The sequence below is a fragment of the Gopherus evgoodei genome, chromosome 1 (assembly GCF_007399415.2).
Source record: "Gopherus evgoodei ecotype Sinaloan lineage chromosome 1, rGopEvg1_v1.p, whole genome shotgun sequence".
Taxonomy (NCBI): domain Eukaryota; kingdom Metazoa; phylum Chordata; order Testudines; family Testudinidae; genus Gopherus; species Gopherus evgoodei.
The window spans coordinates 38,436,027-38,462,380 of NC_044322.1; the positions used below are offsets into that span (position 1 = coordinate 38,436,027).

At 43.1% G+C, this 26,354-nt stretch overlaps 1 protein-coding gene across 3 annotated transcripts in view; it reads left to right on the plus strand.

Annotated features, from left to right (window-relative positions):
* Positions 1 to 26,354, plus strand: part of SGCG (sarcoglycan gamma) — a 204,878-nt gene that overhangs the window by 22,432 nt on the left and 156,092 nt on the right. The window contains exon 1 of one of the 3 annotated variants that reach the window (XM_030562022.1): positions 7,510 to 7,605. The exons of 1 other annotated variant lie outside the window; for it this stretch is intronic. Coding sequence is in view for 1 of the 2 variants with exons in the window: in XM_030562014.1 (XP_030417874.1) it covers positions 18,959 to 18,991 (33 nt within the window). In the remaining variant the exon portion in view is untranslated. Of the gene's footprint in view, positions 1 to 7,509; positions 7,606 to 18,936; positions 18,992 to 26,354 lie in introns of those variants that run through there. One more of the 3 variants, XM_030562014.1, reaches the window with a different exon arrangement.

Below are 26,354 nucleotides of genomic sequence, written 5' to 3' on the forward strand. Positions count from 1 at the left end.
AGACTGTATCGTAATGTATACTCACAAGGGGGACAAAATAAGGTTGCATGAATAATGTTCGTTCTGGCATTTCCTCACTTGACAGTGCTTGACTTCATAGAATCATAGGACTGAAAGGGACCTCGAGAGGTTATCTAGTCCAGTCCCCGGCACTCATGGTATGTCTAAGTATTATCTAGACTTTTTGACTTGTTAATTATTTTTAATCCTTAACTTTATATTTCTAAATTTTTTATGGTTTACTTTATTGATCTGAGCACCATTAATTAACATTAAACAAAATTTTTGTTTGTTAATATTATACTAATATGCATCAATTTAAAGTAAATCTGTACAGGGTTATTGAACATGTAAAACATCCTTTTTATTGGCTAAAGCACACATCTATATTTCTAAAGAATAAACTTTTAAAAATCAAATGTATCTAAAAGGGCCAGATCTTGCTGCCTTTCTTGGTGGGACTTTTATTATTGATTTAAATGGGACCAGGATTAGGCACGAAGTACGAAAAATAATAATGAAGAGCAAAATGTGAAAGACACACTTATGTTGTATTAAATATGAAGTAGGTCTTTTGCAGAAGAGAATCTGGTGTCATCTGCTAAAACCAAGAATTGTTTACAGAAGATTTTCTAAACAAAACTTTTAGAAAGGAGCATGAAAATAATGTTTAATATACTATATTTTTTTCTTTTAAAAATCTAGAATATAGCACAGGCAGTCTTAATTTTGGCATTTCCTAACACATAAGTGCTTGACTTTGCAACCTTAGTAACATTATTTTAATACATTTTAATGTAATTTTCTCAGTTAAAAAAAAAAAAGTCAGAAAATAGAAATTCCAACATGTGGCATCAAATGATATCCACATGGATTATCATCAGAGTTAGAATCCTTAGATTCACTGTACAGACTTTTACCATTTGAGCTACGGGATTAACTGATAACAGTAGCAGTTTGTCACCCTCTACGTGGACCAGTCCTAGAGGAGAATGGGATATTTTACCAGTGATTTCACAGATATTTGCTGATGGCAGAGGAATGATGACACATGAAACTTAGGTTCCATTCCAGGATCTGGAAGGGACTGTGCTCTAGCAAGCACAAACTCTTCTACCTGTTCCCTCCAAAGGTGACCCCTTTTGCCCCATCATCTCCAACCTTTCCATCTTCCTGTCCTGTCTTTTTTCCACCCTTGGCTTCTCATACAAGTCCCATTCTCATTACTTATCCAGTCCCTATGTCCACTTCTCAGGCTTCTCCTACCAGTTGCAATCTACTTGCCAAGCCAGTCCCAGTTTCCCTCCCTCCTAGCTCTTCATCCACTTTGTCTGTCTGCCTCAGCCTATGTTCTCCATTGCCACTGGTTCCCATCTGCAGTTCCCCTCCATGTGTTCCTCGTCCAATTCCAGGGTTGTTGTCCCTGCCTTATCTAGCTTCTTGACCCAGTCTCTTTGTCCAGCCAGTCCCAGATGTTCCCCACACCCTGACTCCTCATCAGATCTGTCTTCTCCCCCCACATCTTCTTTTCCCTATCCCACTGGTTCTAAGTCCAATTTCCCTGCCAAACCAGTTCCACTCTCTCCCTAGCTCGTCATCCAATCTTAGTCTTCCCTCCACTTCCTGGCTCCCAGCCTCCTGCCCCCCCTGCCAGCTCTTAATCCCAGTCTCTTTACCCCTTCAATTCCAATCTCAATCCCACCCCAGTTCTCAATTCCAGTTTCCCACTCCTCTCCCCTCACCCCAGCCTCAATCTTTACCCCCACCCACAGGCTAATTGTCCAAATTTACTGCATTTGAATCAGGCAGCTGCCTCCTCCACATTGCCTGGGCCCCAGCAGGGAGGCTAGAATCACTGACAGCATGGAGATACAGTCTGCCTGCTTCCATTTGTGTTGTCCAGCCCTATTCCTGTCCATAGACTGGAGTTGTAATTGCAGAGTAAACCTTGCTTAGCCCCTTTCAATAGGTTGGTGTTGGAAGCCAGGCTGTACTACCTAGTGATGAGAGCCTGTGGCCAAGGTTCTAGCGCATACAGGACTATCAGAAACCCTTCTGAAGGCCTGGAAGGCTCAATGTTGACATCGTAAATCTGTGTTTCCTTCTTCCTCCCAGGCTGTTGAATCTCATAGTCAACTGGACCAACCTTCCTCATCACTTTGAATGGGCCCTGCCACTGGGCCAGTAGTTTAGACTTGGAGGTCAGGAGTAGCAACAGCATCCTATCACCTGGCTCAGAAGTTTGCAACTGGGCTCCCTAGCTGTAGGTGCGTTTCTGTGTTTGCTGGGCTTTCAAAAGGTTTTTCTTGGTGAAACCCCTTAGCATTTTCAGTCTCTCTCGCAGTTGACGCACGTACAACACTGAGCCCAGGACTCTTGTTCTTCCCAGGCTTCCCAGAGGAGGTCAAAAATCACCCTGCTCTGTCTTCCATAAAGAAGCTCAAAGGGAGAGAACCTGGTGGAGGCTTAGGGGACCTCCTCTATGGAAAACAGTAATGAGGATAGTAGTCGGTCCCAGTGCTGGGGGTCTGAATCAACAAACTTTCTCAACGTGGCCTTCAGAATCCCGTTGAATCACTCCACCAGCCTATCTGCCTGTGGATGGTAGATGGAGATCTTGAGGGTCTGAATGCTTAGTGATTTGCACAGCTACTTCATCGGTTTAGATGAGAAGTTGGACCCCTGGTCTGTCAATATTTCTTTTGGTATTCTGACCCTTGTGAAGACCCTCATGAGTCCATTTGTTACGGTGGGGCATTTGCAGTACATGGCATAATTGGCTATCACTAATGTGTGATGGTATCCTGACATGTTCTTTTTGAGGGGACCCACTAGATCCATCCCTACTTGTTTGAAGGGTATGCCGACCACTGGGAACAGAATCAAGAGGGCTTTTGGCATACCTTTGAATCTTGCCAGTTAGCATTTGGGCATGAGGCACAGAAATCGCAGACCTCTTTGTGGATCCCTGTCCAGAGGAACCTAAGGGCCACAGTCTCCAACATCTTTTCCCTCTCCAAGTGCTCTGCACATGGCACCAAGAGGGCCAGGTAGAGAAGCCTATGGTGGAACTTTCTGTGCACCAGCAGCTGTCGCCATATCTCTCAGGGCTGGGGAGATCTCTTGTCACCTAGTAGAGCCACTCATTCCAGAGCTTGAAGGGGGTCACTGCTTTAACCATTGGACTTTGCCCTCCTATTGGGGATGGTTACTTGCTCCCAGGCCTGGCTCAGAATCTGGTCTTCTCACTATTCCCATATGAAGTCCTCATTTTCTATTAGTCAACCAATGCTTAGTTCTTTGGGCATCTCTGAGCTAGCATGCTGTCAAGTTGGTATTCTTCTACCTTATCCTAGCCCATAATACCCCTCATTTTGGGGTCTGAGCTGGTCTTAATCAAGGGGCCTTTTTCCCACTGCTGTGGGAGCTCCTCAAACCATCTCCAATCCTATCCCAGTATCACTGGGTAGGCCAGAGTGGCTGCTAAGCTGACCTGGTACATCTCAGCATGGCCTCTTATTTCCAGCTGCACTTTTGTTGCGGGATAGGTTTGCATGTCTCCCTGGATGCGGGGCGATGGTGATGGAAAAGAAGTCCACCACCACATGCCACTGCCCCAGTCATGTCGCAAGACGCTCCATGATGGAGACCATGTTGGAAACCGCCGCCGTTAGAGTTGAGGTGACCCTGTTCAGATTGTGGTAGTCAACTGTCATGCACCAGGTTCCGTCCTTTTTGCGGACTGGCCAAATGGGGCTGTTGAACACGCTCATGGCGGGGCGAATGATGTCCGCCTGGAGCAGTCCCTTAACAGTGGCGGCTATTGCCTCGTGCCCATCAGGTATCCAATACTGTTTGGTATTAACTACCATGGTAGGGGTTGGAAGCACTATGGGGTCCCACTGCGGATGCCCGTGCAGCATGGTTACAGCCGCTCAGACATACAGCAGGCGCCCAAAGGAAAAGGGTCCCCACTGAGTATCTATGGTCTGCCCTCGGAGGAGGTCTATGCCCAATATGTATTCATGAATGGCGGTGATTAAGATGGTGACTTGCATGGAGGGGGGGCTTTCCCGATGGCCAGCCTTAACTGCATAGGCGCAGCCCGAACATCCGCCCCTCTGAGGCCGCTCACTAATACCGACTGGCCTCGATGGGACGGGATGCCATGCAGTATGGTCACCTCTGCTCCGATGTCCACAAGGGCCATCACTTGTTGTTGCTCCCCTGCTATGCCAGTAGATGTCTACTGGAACATAAGGGCGGTGGTCCCCCACTACAAACCGTCTTTATCTCCAAGGTGGGGGGTGAGGGTGACCCATCACCCTGTCAATATTGGGTGGGTAGCTTCCGGTGGGGCAGATGGCTGGGGTCTCTGAGGGGGGGCAGCTGCCTTGTTTTGGGGGCCCTCTTTACTCGGGCCTCCCCCTTTTTCCTTGGTGCGCTGTTCTGACTTGAGCTGTAACCAGCGTCTTAACAGCTCAGTACTGATTTTCCCATCTATTTCTTCTAAAGGGACCCGAGCCTTCAGCAAGTCTTTGAACATAGTAGTGCAGCTAACCCTCTCCTTTTGCTTCACATTCACCTGCCACGGCTTGGTGGTTTTCATCATACCATCAATTTCTGTTAATTGCATCATGAGCTGCGGTGCATCTCCCACCGTCCCTATGGACCCCCCAACCATCAGGAGGATCATTGCCTTCAGGTGGTGGGGGGTATTCTGCAGGAGCCGGGTATAGATGGTGCGAGTCAGCTCCACAGCATCAGGCCCTTCAAAGTCCTCGGCAAATATGCCGGTGAGCATTCCCAGTTGTCGGAGCTGGCTAACCCCCTCTGGGATAGAAGTCCACTGCTCTAACTCATCATCCGTGTTTGCGGGTGAGCTCCAGATCATTTTGATAGCCATGGTTAACCATGACATAAGGGAGGGAAACGGAAAGTTTGTCTCCACGGCGGCCTCTGCCTTAAGAGTCCTACGGAAGAGGGAGTCCGTGGTCAACGAGGCCATTCTGCCTAACTCCGCGGGAGTAAAGGTAATTGCATCCGCCTCCTCGTCCCACAGCCGCAGTAGCCAAGCCAGCAACGATTCTTTGGGACGCTGCTTGAAACGCTGCATGAAGTCGTGTATCTCAGAGGACTTAAATTCCCGGATGGAATCCCTCCCCACTATGTTGTCAAGGCCTTCCCTGTGTGCTCCTTCATATCGCACCTCGACAATGGGTCGCAGCTGTGGGTAAAGCCCCATCTTCCCACCATCCCCCTCCCTGGGGGACTCATCCTCATTTGTCTCCCAAATGTCCCCATCCCAAGTCTTTGGGTCCCAATAAGTTTTGCTCACCAGCGCACGTGCGGCGAGGGGATGCACATCCTGCTGCCCTCTCTTCCGCCGCCGGTGGTTCACAATGCGAGCCGTCATGACCGCGCATAGGTGCTCTAAGTGCTCGGCCCTTCAGCTGTGCCAGAAATAACTTCCTGGGTCAGTGAATGGGCCTCATTCGCCTGCTGCAGATCAGGCTCTAACCGTCCTATCCTTGCGCTGAACCAGCAGCACCTTGTCTGCCGTGTGGAGCGAGGTCAGGAAAACCCATCCCAAGTCTCCTGCTGCTTTACGCTCCGCGGGTCCTGCTTTATCCAGCCAGGGCTTGGATATCAGTTCCTCCAGCCTAACTGGGGTGACCCCGGCTCCTTCTCAAGCTCCGGCCATGCGGCGGGGGCAACCAACCCCGTCAGCTTGCAAGCCACTGGTAACAACTGTCCCATGGCGGGCCACTCGGGAATGAAACTCTCTCCCTCTCTCTTATCCTTCCTTCCCCGAAGAGGCATCCTCCCGCCAGGATCCTGTTTGTGACACCAATTGTGCCCACGGGGGGGGGGGCCGAGATACCGGCAAAAGAATGACACTCAGCCCGAGAATAATAAGCAAGGCTTTACTGAGAGAAGGACTTACACTCCAAGCTGCGCGGGGAGTCCCTGAGGTGCGTGGAGGGGCTGCAGGGAACTCCGGCTGTCCGGGACAGCTGGCCAGACAGAACTCCACCAAGGAGAGTTCTTTGCGATGTTATATCCCCCGCGCTTATCTCAGGGTTATACGGGGTCAACAGCTGGCTGCATTCATTACATTCATAAATTGTACATACTATCTAAACTAACTTATTTATGGACAAAAATATGTGGAACTGAACTAAACCTGATAGCACGGTCTTTCAGGCAAAGTTCACTGAATGGCCTGCATCTTCCACCCACATTCAATCACATACTTGGTCTGCCACTGAGTTCCTCGCCAATCTTCCGCAACCTTGCCCCTACAATATTTTATTTAGAAATCTTAGATTTTGAAAAATATGTTTTGCAGTATTTGTCATACATTCATGATTTAGTTTCTGTGTGTAAATGAACTCTGGTGTTGTATATTCTAAACGGAAGTTGATGAAGGATTAATGGGCAGAGAATTCATAAAAGGAACTGAGTGTTTCATAACTCTGTCATTAACTGGGACTGTGTCAGTCCTAAATTTATTATCTGAAGCTTTTGGATGTCTGATAAGACCTTCAATTTTTAAAGCAGGCTACAATGTGAATGCATAGTTTAAAAAAAGGAAATACATAGTACTTTGAGAAATAAAACGGTGCAAGCATATAAAACATATGGATAATGATTACAGTGCTTCACATAACAAATGTTTACACAGCTTTTAATCTTCTACAAATCTTTCAAATATATATCTTAATGTATTTTAAAATGTAAACAGCTACCAACACTGATTTTATCCAAAGTATCATGAATGAAAACAGAGTTTGAGGGTTAGTATTTGCATAATCAGGCTAATATAAGCAGTGCAAAGCCAGAATTCTAGATTTTACATTTAAAACTTTAATATAAAATTGCACTTATGAGTGTAACATAATGTTAGCATAATTTCATCACTAAACATGTAGTTTTAAGGCCTGCACCTGCATCCCTTACATTGTTTTAAACAAAGCTTTTGGTATACATTTTCATATTTCATATGTAAGTGGTAAGAAAACGTAGCCACTGTTGTGCTGTTTTAATTATATTAATTACTAATACTTATAAAATATGTATTATAATTAGAGAATTGTTAACATTAATAAAGATTTTACTGAATAGGTTATTAGATTTCCATTGCAAATTATGTATGCAGTCTGAATATATATTTTCTTTAAATTAGCAATGGGTATTATAGGAAGCTAAAGATTTTAGTAATCCTCCGATTTTAATCTTGCAAGGCGCTAAGTAACTGGGAATTTTTGGTGCCCTGGACCTACTAGGGTTGGGCCCTTTTATTGTACATCAGAAATTCCTTATGCTGGTACAATTAGTGCAGTGTGTGGAGTCAGTGCCTAAACAATTTTAACTGTCATGTCTATGTCACAGATTAAAATTAGCTGTGTCTGTGTTGCCAGCGAAAGGAGATGGAATGTAAGACATGGCCAAACATGGGAACGAATTTTCTTTCAGTGATATTTATCCAGGCCTAAAATATCTTCCACTCCAGTTCTGAAAGTGGTAGAAAAGTTACGTTGCATCTTGGCAGGAGACTGATTATAGTTAATTCAGCAGTCTGTGTTGTCTCAGATCTTGAAGGTAAGTTATGAAAAGTGCTTTTGCTTTGTTTTGATATAGATATTGTAATAAAAAGAGAGAGTTTTTTGTACTGACAGTTTTTGGATCTGTTCAGATTATCTTCCATCTATTTGTATGACATTCTCAGCTGTTGCTGTCCTAATTTAAGATCATATTTCTATGTGTTTACTTTAGGAGCCAAAGTTAAAGTGTTGATTTTTAATATATAATTATAAAAATATTGAAACATTTAAATTTATGGACTACAATAGGATTGTTTGTGGAAATAGTTAAATTCAGTAGCGTATTGCATTGTATATGCTTTTGTTTATGTAATACTAAAGAAGATAACTTTGTAACACTTTTTGAGTTTATATAATGTAATCTCAGCTGTGAGAGAGCCTGTAGTATATAGAGTGAATTCATTCTTTGTACAAATAGCACAGACTCAGGGCTTAATCCAGTCCAGAATGGGGTCTTTACTCCCATTTTTCCCTCTCTCTCTCCCTACTACATAGGGTGTGGGGATCAAAGGGAGGGAGTCAGAAGGAGCTGCCATGAACAACTTCTGATCACATGAGGGAGAAATCAGGGATAGTTCTTGGACACCACCACCACAACCATCTTGAATTAAATAGCAACCAGTGACCTACATTAGAAGTAAAAGGCTCTAAATCAGTGTCACCAATCGGTAGATCGCGATCAATTGGTCGATTGTGGAGCCTCTGACAGTCAATCTCGGTCACAGAGTATAGTTGCCAACCCTCCTGCAGCCAAACTGGGAAATAGGCCGCTCAGAGTCCGGTGGTGCAGCAGGGCTAAGTCAGGCTCCCTGCCTGCCCTGGCCCCGTGCCGCTCCCAGATGTGTCCTGCATGTCCGGCTGCGGCTCCTGGGGGGAGGAAGGGGCAAAGGGTCTCAGCACGCTGCCCTCACCCTCAGGCACCACCCCCACCGCCCCTATTGGCCGGGATTGGGGAACCGTGGCCAATGGGAGCTGCGGGGGTGGTGTCTGTGGACGGGGGCAGCATGCGGAGCCACCTGCTCATCCCCCACCAGGAGCCACTGCTGAACATGCCAGCCACTTCTGGGAGCAGCACAGGGCCAGGGCAAGCTGGGAGTCTGCTTTAGCCCTGCTGCACTGCCACCTGAGGTAAGTGGCACTCAGCTGGAGCCCGGACCTCACCCCCCTCCTGCACTCCAACCCCCTGCTCTAGTCTTGAACCCCCTCTTGTACCCCAGCCCACTACCCCAGCCTTGAGCTCCCCTGCACTCAAACTCCCTCTCAGAGCCTGCAGTCTGCACCCCAACCCCCAGCCTGAGGCCTCTCATGTGTCCCAACCTGCTGCCCCAGCCCGTACTCCATCCTGCATCCCAACTCCCTACCCCAGGTTCACCCTGAAGCCTCTCCCACACTCCCAACCCCTTGGCCCCATCCCAGATCCCACATCCCCTCCCACACCCCAACCCCCTGTCCCAGCCTGGTGAAAGTGAGTGAGGATGGGGGAGAACAAGTGACGGAGGGAGGTGGGATGGAGTGAGTGGGGTGGGGCCTCAGAGAAGGGGCAGAGCAGGGGAATAGCCTTGGGGAAGGGGCAGAGCAGGGGGCAGGGCAAGGGTATTTGGGTTTGTGTGATTACTGTTATTTCTACATTTTCTTTCAGGTAGATCCTGGGTTGCACTTAAATTCAAAAAGTGATCTTGTGTTTAAAAAGGTTGGAGACCACTGCTCCAAATTTTGTAATTACTTAAATCTGGTATTAATGAGTGCCATTTTAATAAATGTGTTAAAAGACAAGTAGATTTGTAATAAATATGTGATTTTGGCCACCGTTGACTTCTTCAAACCCTTAAAAATCTCTTTTGCAAGGAATTCAGTAATTCTACAAATAAATATGAGTAATATTTCACAGAAGAAAGTTGGATGGGGGAAAGTAGATTATATTGTGCAGTTTACTTCTCAAAATACTCTGCTGTCCCCACCAGTGCCTCCTGTCAGCCACTGCTTTCCCCTCCCCATTTGCTTCTCCCTGACCTCTGACAGTTATAACCCAACATCCACATCCCATCTCCCATTTCTCATCCTTCTGTGTTTTAAATCAGGCTGTTTCCTCCTCCATGTGGCTGCTTGGTCACCAGCAAGGGATCACTGAGAGCACAGGAGAGACAGTCTCCCTGCTCTCACTTCTGGTGTCCAGCACTGATCAGGGCAGAGCATCGATTGCATGGAAAATCTTGCTCAGCCCTCTACATCACCACCTGGGAGTACGTTCAGTCATTCTGTGGGGATGGCACACATGTAGTTTGGTCAGTATGTAGAAGCTGTTGGGGCTGAATCATGCTTAGTGCAGATGAAATCTTTAGACAACTTAGCAGCAAAACTCTGAAAAATCTCTGTTGAGCATTTGCAGACAGACTTTTTCAAAGGCTCGTGAATTGGTGATAGACAGCTTTAAATAGGAGCAGCAAAAGGCACATCCCTGGCAAAGCAGCAACTGCCAAATTTCAAGTCTCTGCTCTAGAACAAGGAGGCATTAGAGCTTCTTAAAAATATTCTTATAGCTAATTTAGCATGGGTAAAACAATTTTTTTCCTTATCTTCTTTCTTAAAAATGGCTCAAACTTTTTTTGCTGAAACTTTCCAAGACAAGTCAGTATGAGGCAGAAACTTGGTATGGAAAATTTCAGCCCAAATGGTTACAGTTTGACAAAGTTATAAACAACAGAAAACAGGATCTTGAGACATGTCAAGCAAACTTAACTACAGGCATTACTACCTGTGCTATCTATAATATGTACAAAATATATTATACTACTTCTGACAGTATATTAGGAGACCACATTTACATTTCCGTCTTTGGGCATAAAAGGAATTCTTCGTCCTTTTGTTTTCCTTACTGGTTTTCTTCTTGTTTGGATTGTTGATTATATCTGAAGTAAAGAATATATTGGGGAAACATAAATAATATTTAATAACAAAATTTATGTCTTCCATGTATTAATAGTGCATCAGAAAGAAAATGACTTAAATGTTTGATTTATTTAGATCAAGATTATACAAGTGTAACTCATCTGATCAAGCACTTACACATGTATTCCTGCTGAAGTGCTTGCCCATGGGACTGTAGGTTGTTCAATCTAGACCCATAATTTTTAAACAATATATTATTTGTGTTCAGTTGAATGTGTGCTGATTGCTCTAGCAGAATGCTTGTCCACTTCAATAATTATTAGAATCAATATTGTATTTCCTGCCTTTCATATCTGTGCAGTCATTACAGCGGGATTGTTGACATGTATGATACAATAGCCTATTTGGTTAACTATTACAGAAAGTAATTCAGATTGGCTTGAATCTGAGCACTGTGGAATGAAAAATGACAGAAAACTCAAACAAAGAGTACTAATTAAATGCAATCCAGCTGAGAGGACATTTATATTTGGATACTGCAGGAATTAGTCATTCTTATTTAACATTTTCATTAAAGAACTGGAAGTGAAGGTAAACTACAGGTTATCTGTGAATTTCAGTGATGGAAGGTGTTGTGAATATCCGTGATTACAGAGAAATAATAGAAATGGGCCTACAAAGGTTAGAAATGTGGGCAGAAATTAAAATGGTATTTAGCAAGGAAAAATGGAAACAATACAAGTAGAGGAAGATATCTAAAACACATATCACTAATGGGAAAGTAACACGTAGAATGTACTAATATCAAAAGATACAAAATTCATATAGGAGAGCAGATTTGATCCTGAGCTTGTAGTCTGGGATGGTAGAAAGAAAAACCAATGTAACGTCTAGCTGTATGCACAGAGGCATCATGTTGCACAATAGGGAGGTGATAAGCACTTCTTTGTCTACACTGCATCTGGGAGTGAGCCTCCCAGCCCAGGCCCACAGACTTGTGTTAGCTGAGCTTGTGCTAGTGTACTGAAAATGGCTGTGTAGACATTTCTTTGATGTTGTGGCTAAGGCTGGAGCTAAGGCTGTCAAGCACTAGTACAAGCCCTGCTAATGCGAGTCTGTGGATCTGGACTGGGAGACTCTCTTCCAGATTCAGTGTAGATTTACTGTATAAGTTTCTATGAGAATGAATCTAGAATATTCTACATTATGTTTTGACCACCTCAATATCACATACATTTAAGAAATGGAGGGTAATACTAAAAGAGCAACAAAATTATCCAGGGTTAGGAGGATTTATTTATGAGGAAAAATTAAGAGGTAAGTATGATAGTATATCCTTGTTCTTCAAGTATGTACCAATATGGATGCCACTGCAGGTGCCCATGTTCCTTATTATGTGTAAGATCAGATTCTTTTGAATATCAGTGTCCTTTTGGGCCACACATGCACCCAGTGCCACCTCGTGCTTCCATGGAACAGGCATAAAAGACAGACTGGCCACGATACTCCCTTAGTTCCTTCTTACTCCAGAAGATGGAACCCAGCAAGTGTCCATGTCTTTACTTCATAGAGCTTCAAACTTGTTCTTTTCCACTAAATTAGTGAAGAAATATGGCCTTCATCCTTCCATTTTTTCTTCAATTTTGATATTAAAAATGTGTGTGTGTATGTCTGTCTATATATATAAATCAATGAACTTTATCATAAAAGCTTATTACAAAAAGAAGTGATTTCATTGCTTCATTTGCAAGCCATTGAGGAGGTTCCAGGGAAGAGACTTCTACTCCCTAAATTTCCTTATCCCAGAGAAGAAAAGGGGGTGTTCACTCTATCCTGGACCAGAGGAAACGGAACAAATACGTATGCCACCGCAGATTCAGGATGGAAATGCTTGCCTCCATCATTCCACCTCAGCAGATTCAAAACTTGTTCATGGTTCTCAACTTGCAAGACACACACTTCTACGCAATCATCCACTCAGCTCACAGAAAGGACCTGAGATTCATAGTAAGACTAAATCATTTCCAGTACAAGATGCTGCTATTTGGATTTTACACAGCACTGAGAATCTTCACAAAATGACTAGTGGTGGTTCAACTCCCAAACTGCCCAGACCTGATTTCATAACACCACAGTTAGGTACGCCAGACCCAAAGTCCCTACATCTAGCAGCCTCAATGTTGGCTGGTAAAGTACCACAGACAAATATTGCTCTAAATAAGTACAGCAGATCCTGATACAGAAAGGCTTGTTTGTTAAAATGGAAAAGGTTCTTGATATGGGCAGTTGAATATGACCTGGACCTGATGCAGGCTTCAGTCCCATAGCTCCTTAACTACCTGCTGCATCTGAAACATTCCAGCCTTTTGTTCAGCTACATTACGGTTCACCTTGCATTGATTTTGGTGTGCCAGCTGCCTGTCCAGTCATACTTAGTCTTGGGGGGGAGGGATAGCTCAGTGGTTTGTGCATTAGCCTACTAAACCCAGGGTTGTGAGTTTAATCCTTGAGGGGACCATTTAGGGATCTGGGGCAAAAATCTACCTGGGGATTGGCCCTGCTTCAAGCAGGGGGTTGGACAAGATGATCTACTGAGGTCCCTTCCAACCCTGATATTCTATGATTCTCCCATCCAGTGGGTATTTAAGTTCCTCAAAGTTTTGTTATACACTCAGCCACTGGTGAGAGAACCTGCTCTTGCCAGGGACCTCAACATTGTGCTGTAGAGACTAATAGAGCCTCCCTTTGAGCCCCTTTCAGAATGTTCCTTGCATCATCTCATTCTGAAGATAATTTTCCTAGTTGCTATCGTTCAGCCAGGAGAGAGAGGCTGAGCATGAAGCACTCATGGCTGGCCCTCCCACATGCCATTTCATAAACACAACATGATGGTGCAGACACCTCACTTCAAATTCATCCCCAGGGTGGTCTTAGAAATTCTGTCTTAATCAATCAATTTTCCTGTCATCTTCCCAAAGCTCCAGGCTAATTTATGACAGAAGATACATACACTGGACATTTCCACTATGCTAGTTTACTACACTGACAGGACCAAGCTATTCAGACTGTCTTCTAAGGCCAGGCTATCATAGTGGATTTCCAAATGGGTAACACAACGCATCTCAAGCAAAGTTCCAAACATCAATGCTCATTCCACCAGAACTCAAGCAACATCTTCTCCCAGATTCTGGAACTTGCCAATTTCTGAGACACGCAAGGTGAGGTGGAATAACCCACTGACTTTTGTCAAACATTATTTGTTGAACTTAGCTGCCAGGGGAGATGCCAAGTTTGAGAGAGCAGTACTACAATCTTTGTTCAGCTAATGCAGCTGATACTTCTCATCTCATCATCCAGAAGGGGTACTGCTTACAGTTACCTACACTCTAACACATATACAAAGAGGAAAGAATGGTTAATTACCCTAAAGTAACTGTGGTTCTTCAAGATGTTACGCATGTAGATCCTGCTGCAGCTCTCCCTCCATCCCTGCTTTTAGAATCCTCAGCTAACATGTGCTTCTAGTTGTGAGGGAAATGAGGGAGGGTTGTGGCCGCTTTGCCCTTTGTGCCCTTATGTGTAAGAACGAGGAGACATAAGATGCATGCACAGACCCAACAGGCACAGCTATGCAAAAGAATCTGATCTTGCATTCATAAGGTGCATCAGCACCTACAGTGGAATCCATACTGACAACAGCATCTCAAAGAACAACCGTTACTGTTGTAGTAATTGTTCTATTAGTTATGGCTAAGAAGAGGCATGATACAAATATATTATAATTTAACATTGTACAAGGAGGGAATAACTAAGAATAATGGAGTGAAAAGGAAAATTTAGGTTATATATTTAGAAATATATATATTTACCACAGCAAAAAATTAGGTAATTTATTGTAAGAAATCTGGCAGTAACATACCCTGCAAATATTAGAGATGATAATTCTTTAACATTTCTAATTTCTATGACTAAACTTATAGTAAGTAAAACTGACTGATCTACCATTTTTTAAACACAGCAGGTGCAATGGTTTACCAGTAATATAATCTTTCATACCTAAATAGCCCATTATATCCATTCACTGTCAGCAATTGTTTTGAACCTGACTTCAATGCCATATGCTGGTAGGCTTGGGACAAGTCTTGTTTCATAAACTTCAGTCCCTCTTCCAGTTTTGCAAATAAATCTTATATTTTAGGAATTGAATATTGGTCCACTTCCAACCAGCAGTTTATGACTTTATAGCCCCCATAAATTCTTATGCTGCCATTGCCCTTTGGGATACATACAATTGATGCAGCCCATCCCTAGAATTCCAAAGGTAAAATTGTGCCCTGCTTTTGTAGTTCAACCAGATGCTTTTCCACAGGCTGTTGCAGAATGGCATGCCAACTGTTGGCAGCTGTTATCAAGCGGCGTGCCCCAAAGGTCGGTCCTGGGGCCGGTTTTGTTCAATATCTTCATTAATGATCTGGAGGATGATGTGGACTGCACCCTCAGCAAGTTTGCAGGTGACACTAAACTAGGAGGAGTGGTAGATACGCTGGTTAGGGTAGGGATAACATACAGAAGGACCTAGACTAATTAGAGGATTAGGTCAAAAGAAATCTCCTGAAGTTCAACAAGGACAAGTGCAGAGTCCCATGCACTGCTACAGACTAGGGACTGAATGGCTAGGCAGCAGTTCTGTAGAAAAGGACCTAAGGGTTGGAGTGTATTAGTGGATATGAGCCGACAGTGTGCCCTTGTTGCCAAGAAGGCTAATGGCATTTTAGGCTATAAAATTAGGGGCATTGCCAGCAGATCAAGGGATGTGATCATTCCCCTCTATTCAACATTGATGAGGCCTCATCTGGAGTACTGTGTCCAGTTTTGGGCCCCATACTACAAGAAGAATGTGGAAAAATTGGAAAGAATCCAGCAGAGGGCAACAAAAATGATTAGAGACATGTAGCACATGATTTATGAGGAGAGGCTGAGGGAAGTGGATTGTTTAGTCTGCAGAAGAGAAGAATGAAGGGGGATTTAATAGCTGCTTTCAACTACCTGAAAGGAGGTTCCAAAGAGGATGGCTCTAGACTGTTCTCAGTAGTACCAGATGACAGAACAAGTAATGGTCTCAAGTTGCAGTGGGAGAGGTTTAGGTTGGATATTAGGAAAAACCTTTTCACTAGAAGGGTGGTGAAGCACTGGAATGGGTTACCTAGAGAGGTGGTGGAATCTCCTTCCTTAGAGATTTTTAAGCTTAGGCTTGACAAAGCCCTGGCTGGGATGATTTAGTTGGGGATTGGTCCTGCTTTGAGCAAGGGGTTGGACTAGATGACCTCCTGAGGTCCCTTCCAACCCTGATATTCTATGATTCTATGATTCTAATGTATGGCACAGACCTAGTCTTCAGGAATTTCGTAATAGCCTTATCGGAAACAATGAGCCTTGGTGTTATTCTTTTTACCAAACCCATATCTATAGTAAATAGAGCTTTTTGTTTTAATTTCAGCTCTCCCACTCCCATATGGTATGTGGTGTACCACACACCAGTTCAATTTAAGCTTGCATAGCCAGTTTTTGCCCATCAGCAGGGTGTCCATTTCCTTCAGTTGCAATTAACTGTAATAGTGAACAGATATCTTCCCAAGTTGTTCATCTGGCGCAGCCAACTACCTGAGTCCTCAGCCCCAGGACTGCCGGTCTGACAAGCAGGAAAGCTGCGTGTTTGGGTTTGGGATTTTTAATTATCATTTTAATTTTTTAATATTTTTGTTTTATATTTTTTATTGTTATATTATACCAAATTACAGTTGGAAACTACCTATTACAAAAACAGTTATAAATTAGAATAACACCAATTAAAATACCAATTTCAAAATCAATTGCCAATGTATAGAGTCTAAAAATTTAAAATTTAAATAATATAAAAATATATAAAATAATGCAAAACAATATGTAATTAAAATATGTAATATTTGAAATATTTCAGAAATTATGGTTTATAATATCAAAGTTGAAATGTTTCAAGTATTACATCATTTCATAATGACATGACAACTTATGACATGATATAGTCAAAATATTTTGACTCATTCTATAATATTATTAAAGAGTAATTATCAGTGGTTCACTGTCAAACAGGGAGCATGTATCTAATGCGGTTTCACAGGAGTTTGTCATGGGTCTGATACTACTCAATATTTTAATAAATGACTTGGATAATGGAGTGGAAAGTGTGTTTATAGAATTTCTGAATGACACCAAGCTGAGAGGGATTGCAAGCACTTTGGAGGACAGGATTAGAATTCAAAAGAACCTTGATAAATTGGAGAATTGGTTGGAAATCAACAAGATGAAATTCAGTAAAGACAAGTGCAAAATACTACATTTAGGAAGGAAAAATCAAGTGCACAAAAACAAAATGAGGGTAATAATTGGCTAGCCTTCAATGCCTGCAGCAAAGGATACAACCCTGAGAGAACCAGAACTAGGACCATCTTCAGTGCTAAAAGAGCACTGGTATAGACCGCTGTACCATATACTTCAGTGGTACTCCTAGAAGAGGTCTGTTTCTCCTCACTTCTTCCCATCTTAGAGCAAAGAGCCCTCTCTTTTGAGGTCAGTCAACAGCACCATGGAAAGACCCTATGAGCTTTCCCTAAAGGACTCAGTATCTATTGTCTCATTGAGAACGGCACTGGACTGGCCAGTACTAAACAAGTTAGACTTATTCCTATGGTGTAACACCCTGGCTCGATTGGGATACTGGGGTCCACCGTTTCATGAATCAAGACGCCAGTGTCCACTGCACTCATGAAAGAAAAAGAGGTAATTCTCCCCATCTGTGTTTTTGAACAGACGACCTACGCCAGAGTACCAGGAAAAAACAAAGGTAGAGCCACAACATTGCCTTGTATCATCACCAGAGGACCTCTCATGTTCCTCACCCGATGAAGTAATATCTTTGGAACCAGTAATAGTACCAAATGATTAAGTCATTCTAGGAGCTCCTTGTGAGGATTGCCGAAATTCTGGCAATAGAGATATTGGTCACATTGGAGAAATCTCCAAAGTGTTTGACACCTTGCCAGCTTCTGTTCCAAGCAGCATCACTCTTCCCATAAATGAGGGACTTCTTGAACTGGCTAAGGCTTTGTCACAGATGCTGGCCGCAATAACATTGTGACCCTAAGAGCATCTCAAGGCCAAAGGGCAAGGGGCTCCCTGGTATCTAGTAGTGAATTTCAGATGGCTTGACCAGTGTACTCATTGGTGTCATGATCTGTATCTAAAAGGTGTTATGCAATATATCATTGGAAAACTAATGACACACTAGTGATTAATATAATTGTGGAATGTGTGTATTAATATTATATGTTGAGTTATCTACATTCTCTGATATTATGTTTTAAAGTCTGTATTTGAACGAAGTAGAGAACAAGTCTGCCCGAGTCTTCAGTACAAATGAAACAGGGTTAAGTAGTGGCAATGAGATTGCAATTTACATATGCGGTAAACAAAATTATCAAAGCTCACAAGATAGTTGCGGAGTTACATAGTCCTTTGTGATCTGGACAAGCTATTTGCTTGTCTGACCAGCTTGGTCCTTATGAAAAAGTAACAAAGGCATATTTACATGCAAGGTAAACAAAGCCATCATGAAAGCAAGTGGGGAAGGATGACCTCATAACAGTTTTGCTAGGTGATGGAGACAGCACTGCCAAGAAGCCTGCTTGCCTATTGAATCAGTGTCAATGACTTTTGAGAAAGAGAGTTTTCAAAGGTTTACTGGACTATAAAGGGAGGGGCAGAGAACTAATTTATTCATCACTTGAGGTACTACATAGATCGTAGAAAGATAGGTTCTTCAACCAAGGGGGCTGAAGTCTCTAGAAATTAATTTTAGGTGAGAAATCTGCTTAGACAAAGATTGTAACTGGCTGAAATTAAGTTTTAGTCTGAGAATACCCTTTTTTGTTTGTAACCCTTTCTAATGTTTATTCCTTGTACTTGGTATCACTTAACCTATTAATATTGTTTAATAAATGTGTTTTACTTTTTACAATAAACCAAATCAGTCCTTTGATTAAAAGAGTGTTTAACTCCAGTAAAGTAGTAAGCTGCAGATGTACTATTTCTTTAAAGGAATCTGCAAGCTTATTAACTTCTGTATGTGTACTAGGAGAGGGCTGAGCGCTGCCGGGTAGAGAATTTGGGAGAAATTTGGAGGAGAGGATTGGGCCCTACATAAGGTAATTGAGTGATTGAAGCTAGAGTGAGGCTTTTGGAATTGTAGGCAGGCAGCTAGGATCAGAGTGCTGAACTGCAGCTGCAAAGCATAAAGACACTCAAGGGACTGCATGCTTGTCTGTTGACTGTTGGTGTCTGGGCTGTGAGCCACAGCAGCAAAACATTTACAGCACCCATGGTTACAGGACAGATTGTGATACAACCCCTTACTGGTCTGGATTGCACAGATGCCGGCCACTATAACATCCACTGCAAAACAGGTAGGAAAGCAGTACTGGGTCCCTCCAATGGGGATTCAGGACTTCGGTATTTACCCTAACCCCAAGATCTTTAGTAATGTTAGCAGTACAAGAAAAATCTAAGTTGAGTCAGAGTACCCCTAAGGACAAGAATCCCAAAAAACTTGACCTGTTTTGCAGAAAATTGTTGTCAGGAATAAGGCCCTGTAGGTGTGCCTGCTTAGTCTCCTGACTACCTAACAAGAACACTAGGCTGTGTGACAGACCACCATGCCTGATTGGCTGAGAAATCTAGCAGGCTAATTCTTAAGCCTAGTAGCAACAGTATGTTGCTGGCTGCTCAAATGCACATCTCCTTAGATTCTCGGCTTCCCTGTGTTTGCCTCACTCCAAGCTCCTGCCTTGCTTCAGCCCTGCTCCAGACTAGACCCTGCCCTGCACCTATTCTTGTTCCAGTCCTATCCCAGCCTCATTTCTGCCTATGAACCAGCCCTGCTCCTGCTTCTCTAACTCCAGTTCTGACCCTCTGCTCTGATTCCTCCCTCTGACTCTGTCTCGACCCTTGATGTGGCAGTCAGACTCTGACTACAGTATTGCTCCTCTGCCCTGGTTCCTCATTCTGACTGTGTCTTGACCCTCAGCTCTGGCGTTTGGAATCTGACTCCAGTTCTGACCATTGGTTCTGATTCCTGACCCTGACTCCTGCTTTGACCACTAGGTCTGACTGCCTATGACCCAGTCTCCTGACAGTTGTACTCTTCCTTTCTGCAAGTGCATGTGGCTAATTGCCAGGCCGTACTGGCCAAGCATGACTTTCCAATTTGGAACAGGGTGACATCCTTCCTCTTAAAGCTCCTGTATGACAACATGAAGTTGCACAAAGACAAAATAAAGAAGGCCAACTGGTGTCCAAGACAGCCTTAGAGAGCATTATGAGTCCAGGTATTGGGTATCTTGAGAGAAGTACAAGCCACAATTGAGGATTTACCTTTTGAAAGTGCAGAACTATTTAGAGTGTATTTAGACAATGTTCTCTGCTTGTTAAATGACTCAGAAGCCCTCCGTGCTCTCTGTGGATTTACAGCTCAGCCTCATAGTGCAAGCTGTATCATCCTCAACCCTAGTTAAGACAACAGATGCCATCCTACCATCCCAGGCAACCTGAATACTACCCCAAGAAAAGAGTGAGGTATATCAAAGGGTGACAGTCTTCTTCCACCTTGGCAATGTACCCCCCTCCTATAATACATCAGCACATTTGACTGGAATGTGTGGAGCCAAATCAGATCCTGTTCAGAAGCCACCTCTCCCCACTGGGTGTGGTCTGTTGTGATGTCAGACAGATGCATGCTAGAGATCGCCGCTTATGGTTATCCACATCCAGTTACCCACTTTCTCTGTCTCTCTTCAGAGACACTTCTCAGGAGAGCCTGTTACAAATAGAAGTGTCCTCATTGCTTTACCTAGGAGCCATAGATCAGGTTCCATCAGTTTTCAGGTGAAAAGGCTTCTTCTTCTTCCAGCATATCCTCATTCTGAAGAAGAAAGTGGTCTTTGTCTTGCCCTAGACCTGAGAAGACTCAACAAATACATATTCCATCTCAGGTTCAGAATGGTAATGCTTGCCTACATCATTCTCTCTCTCCAAGCTCTCAACTTTGAGGATATGTACTTCCATATGGCAATCCATCCAGCCCACAGAAATTACAGTGAACTCAACCATTCTCAATGCAAGATACTGCACTTCAGACTTTCCTTAGCATTGTGAGAGTATTCACAAATTCCTTCTAGTAGTGGCAGCACATTTAAGGAGACAGCCTTTCAATATGTCCTTTTTCTATTCTCCCAACTGGGACTTCCAGAGAACGGCCAAGAAATCATCCCTCATACCATCACAGATGATTTAGTTTATCAGAGTTATGACTGACACCTGATTGACAAGAGCTTACCTCCCAGAGGACAGACTCCACTCTCTCCAGTTAATGGCGAATTGCCTGAAGTAAAATCCAATTACTATGATGCATACTTGTCTGAGACTCTTAGGCCACATACTGGTGTGTATGATGCTGCTTGCCAGATTTCAGCTATGGCTGAGGTTCACATATTACCTATCCAGACATCACATGAACAAAAGAGACAACCCTGCTTCAAGTCTTGCAAGAGCTTGCTTAGTATGTTCACCAAGTGAAGGTATGAAAAGGCATGCCATTCTCTATCCCCTACCTGATTATGACACTTTTCATATATGCTTCAGGGACAGATTGGGGTTCTCACCTGAACCACACGCAGATGTGAGGAACTTGTTCTCAGACCTAAAACTAAAATATGAACATCCTGAAATGGAGGACCGTCATGCTAGCCTGTATAGCATTCTTGCCTTGTCTGCAGAACCCACAGTGCAAGTCCTGACAGGAAACACATTTGCAATGCTCTATGTAAACAAGGAGATGCTGGATCATCCCTTCTCTGCCAGGAAGCCATCAGACTCTGATTGTAGTGTGACCTACACAGGATAACATCATTGGCTGTACACTTCCCAGGGTCAGCAGTGACCTAGTAGACTACTTGAGCAGCCATGAGTTAACCAGCCATGAATAGTTGCTACAGAAGTCCATCACAGAGCAGATATTCAGTCAATGGGGACTGTTGTATTTAATTTAGTCCCTTTGCTCAAGGCAGGACTAAGTATTATCTAGACCATCCCTAACAGGTGTTTATCTAACCTGCTCTTAAAAACCTCCAATGGTGGAGATTCCACAACCTCCCTAGACAATTTACTCCAGTGCTTAGCTACCCTGACAGTTAGGAAGTTTTTCCTAAAGTCCAACCTAACCTCCCTTGCTGCAATTTAAGCCCATTACTCATTGTCTTATCAGATGGCTAGCATACCTCTCCCTGCACCAGGGCACAGGCTATGTGTACCACCTACTTCAGGAACTTTTCCATCTCTGAAATCTGCTAGGCTACAGTGTGGAGCAACCTACTGACTTTTATTAAACATTATGTCCTTCACCTGGCAGCCAGGTAAAATGCCAGGTTCAGGAGAGCAGTACTACCGTCCCTCATACTCTTCATTTTGCTATCTAGAAAAGGTACTGTTTGCCAGTCACCTACAGGAGAATCCACATTGAAACATACTCCAAGAAGAGAGAACAGTTATTTTTCTTACAGTAACTGTGGTCCATCTCGGCTTTTTGGAATCCTCAGCAAAATAGACTTTTAATTTCAAGCACTGAGGGAAGGAGGGAATACCCCTGCCCTTTATGCTCTTATATGGGAGCACGAAGAGGTACAGGGCACCTGCAGCATCTGCCAAAGCCATGCTATTTTAAAAAACAAATCTCTGCTCTCATGTGCATTAGGCTCACCTGCAGTGGAATCCACAGTGGCAATAACATGTTGAAGAACCACAATTATTGTAAGGTAAGTAACCAAGGTACATAGATATACATACAGGAATGTGCATGTACACATGCATATGCAGTTTACATTCTTAACACAAAATTACCTACATTTCAAATATAAATAAAATAAATTAACTGATATTTTTGTTAAAAAACCAATCAAAGCCAAAAAGATCACCACAAGACAATTAAAAAAAAAAGTCCATATACTGTAAATAAATACAATTTCAGTCAAAGAACATACAATTGATCAAGGATACTTTTAGTATAATCTGAAATGGAATTTCATTATTTAAGAAAAAAATAGCTTTTTTCACATCTTGTCTCAAGCACAAATATGATTCACTTTTGGGTGGGATTTTCACAAACATTCTGTATTAGCCTAACTCATTCCCATTGGCTTCAATGGAAGAAGAGTTAGGCCAGCACTGAGCATTTGAAAAACACATAATTAAGTTATGTGTTTAAAGTGCATTAACCAGGACAAGCAGGCAAAAGATTGACACACATGGGATGGGCTTAAATGGCAGGTTACAACTTTGTTAATTATTCCTTGGGGAGGGGCATTATGTCCCCCCCGCCCCCATGTACCAGGCATGTAATTGGTTGCAGTGTGGGTTACAGGACTTTTTCCACAAACCAAACAATAATGCAGGGTAGACTCTCCTTGGTCTATACCACAGATTCAGTTCAGTTGTGAAATTTCTTCCCTGCTTTATAAGGGCAGGGTGTGTGGAGTGACAGAGGCCACAAGACTGGGTGCAGGGAATGTTAGTCCTGAACAGGGCAGGCTCCAGGCACCAGCGCAGCAAGCAGGTGCCTGGGGTGGCCAACGGAAAGGGGTGGCACGTCTGGCTCTTTGGCGGCAATTCGGCAGCAGGTCCCTCAGTCCCTCTCAGAGGGAAGGGGCTGCTGCCGAATTGCTGCCGAAGAACGAAGCAGTGGTGGTAGAGCTGCCGCCGAAGTGCCGCCAATTGCGGCTTTTTTTTTTCCTCTGCTTTGGGCAGCAAAAATGCTGGAGCTGGCCCTGATCCTCAGAGACTTCAAGCTCCTCCCTGCCATGAGCACAAGGCCCAAATGTACAATCATTGGTCTCAGTTACCTCTAGGAGTTGGCCTTTTTAGCCTTTCTCCGCACTGGACACTGGCTGGTAGGTGCAATGAGTCAGTAATTCATAAAAGCCTTATAAGAACTCCAAATCCTATTGCTTCTAAACCAGCTATGCTATCAGGAGGCTGAGAGGAAGGTGAAATAGCCCACCAGGCTATATGTCAGTTTGACCCAACAGGAAAAATTCCTTCCTGACCCCTAAAAACAGGTGATCAGTTAAATTTGCAGTATCATAAGCAACACAGCTCCTAACTAAAGAAAGGAAGGGCAAGACAGCTAACTGAATATAAGAGACTTTTGCAAAGCTCTGGCTTGGCTCAAATAGGAATGGGTTGCGCTTGAAAGCCAATTGGCAGGCCCCATCCTACTTTACCCACCCAGTGGCTAAGCAGAGAACTGAATGCGAGGGGTTGAGAAAGGCAGCCCCTCTTCCAGCCACTCATGCATTTGGCCTTTCCTCATTCACCTGTTGTCCAGTCGAAGTTTCTTCTCCACTAAAGGCAGTAAGGGGCTATTTCTGTACCTATCAATACATGTTTTAAGGTAGGCAGTGAGGGGCTCCTACCAAAGGACTTCCTAAATTGCATGGAATAGGTGACTTTTACATTAAACCTGCCAAGATGTAAAGATTGTGTTTGTCCCCAAAAACTTCTTGCATTTAAAATGGGGAGTTGGGTGGGTGAGAAGGAAACAGAGAACTGTAAGGTGCTTTTAATGAAATTTACCAAAGATCTCATGGAATAAAAAGCAAAGTGAAACATATATATTCCAAACGTAGAATGTGTTTTAAAAATTGCTACTGCATCATTGGAATTTTTTTCTTTCTGTCCCTTTGTATACATATTATAGCCCATAGGGCTAGCTTACCTTTATTATATTCAGCAGTAATACAAGGAACCTACAAGCCTGTATCCTGTAAGATATTAGCTTCAGCAAGTCAACATAAGGACTTGAGGCCTATGAACTTTGACACAGATAAATGGTCCAATGGTAAACCCTAAGTTTTGGGTAACAGGAAATAGACATGCATCCGATGAAGTGGGTATTCACCCACGAAAGTTCATGCTCCAATATGTCTGTTAGTCTATAAGGTGCCACAGGATTCTCTGCTGCTTTTACAGATCCAGACTAACACGGTTACCTGCTGATAGTGTAAGGGGGAATTTTAAATAATGACATCAGCCAACCACAGAAACATGAGATAACACCAGCTTTTGGAAAGAACATCCAACCACAAGAGTACCATGGCAACGAATTGACATATGATAATAAGTTGAGATCATGAATATTCTAAGTGAAGGGCACCTCAACAATAGTAGGGTGAGGAAATACAAATAAGTAAGAGGTGAGAAATCACTACTGAATATGCATTAGACATAGTGGCATCAGTGTAACACAGGAGTCGGCAACCTCTGGCATGCGGCTCACCAGGGTAAGCACCCTGGCAGGTCTGGCCAGTTTGTTTACCTGCCACATTGGCAGATTCGGTGGACCGCAGCTCCCACTGGCTGTGATTTGCCATCCCAGGCCAATGGGGGCGGTGGGAAGCGCTGCGGGCCAAGGGATGTGCTGGCCGCGGCTTTCCGCGAGTGGGAGCTGTGGTCCTCCAAACCAATGTCGACACGGCAGATAAACAAACTGGCCCGGTCCACCAGGGTGCTTACCCTGGCGAGCCGCATGCCAGAGGTTGCCAACTCCTGGTGTAACATATTATAAAAGTTGTATTCCAGCCTGTGGGCTTTGGGAAAGAGAGATATAGCCCTTGAGAGTTGCCAGAATGATGGCCACTAGTGAAGGAGATAGATGATGGTGATGAGGAAGAGAATTGCTAAAATTTCAGGTTGTTCTGCAAAGGATGGTGTGAGTATGGATGTTCAGATGTACTTTCTGTATTATCTTTATCTACCTTACTGAATTGGAGTGTTTGTGGCTTTGCTAAATGTATTAATAAATTATTGTAAATATAGAAGAGTTCCTGTAGTGTGCATTTTGCAACCATGCCCATCGAGGTTCCCAACTATATAGTAATTTTAATAATACTGGGCCTGATCTTCGGACAAGAACCTAACAACCCTCAAAGTGATAACTGGGAATTATGAAGTAATTAATATAATTAATACATAATGTATAGATTAGGCTATGGTAATAATGATTTCTTTTATTTCTTGTAGAAATTATTAGAACTAAATATGCATAAATAATATTAAACTAGAAATGTCAAGCATACTAAGAAGAGACAATGACCTTTTGTTTGTAGAAAACTGTAGTGATGTGTGAGGTTTAAGTACTAAAATTTATTTTTTATCAAGTACATTGGAAACAACGATAATAATAGACCCCAGAGATCAGTAGCATTATGATATGAACGTTGATATTAGAAATTTGTGGAACTGACATTAGGAGAAGGGAAATGAATGGATAAAACAAAAGTGAATCCTTCTTATATAAACAATCTACAGTACATTGTAACAATGTATTTATGAGTTGTTTTTCTGCACTGCCCAGTAGTGCTTTGAACCTTGTCTCAAACTGGATTCTTCTTCTTCTTTGTTCGTCTTTACTCCTTAGAATATTAACTAGTAAAAATAAAGAAAATCCTGTTATAGTGAATCCTAATACTAATAGTTAATCAAAATATACTCCCCTTTGAAAAATGGAAGTAAGTGCTGAAATTAGTTTACTGTTGTCTATTTCAAGCTGTGTAACAGCTGGTCCTACTATTATTAACCAGCGGTGTTGATTGACTTCTTTCCCAGTGGGTAGTTAAAGACACAGAAGCACATTGTTAAACATTGGCCTGCTTCTTGGTATCTAGAAATCTGATTTTAATTTATCAATTTTTTTACCTTCTGATTTGAAGCTAAGACAAT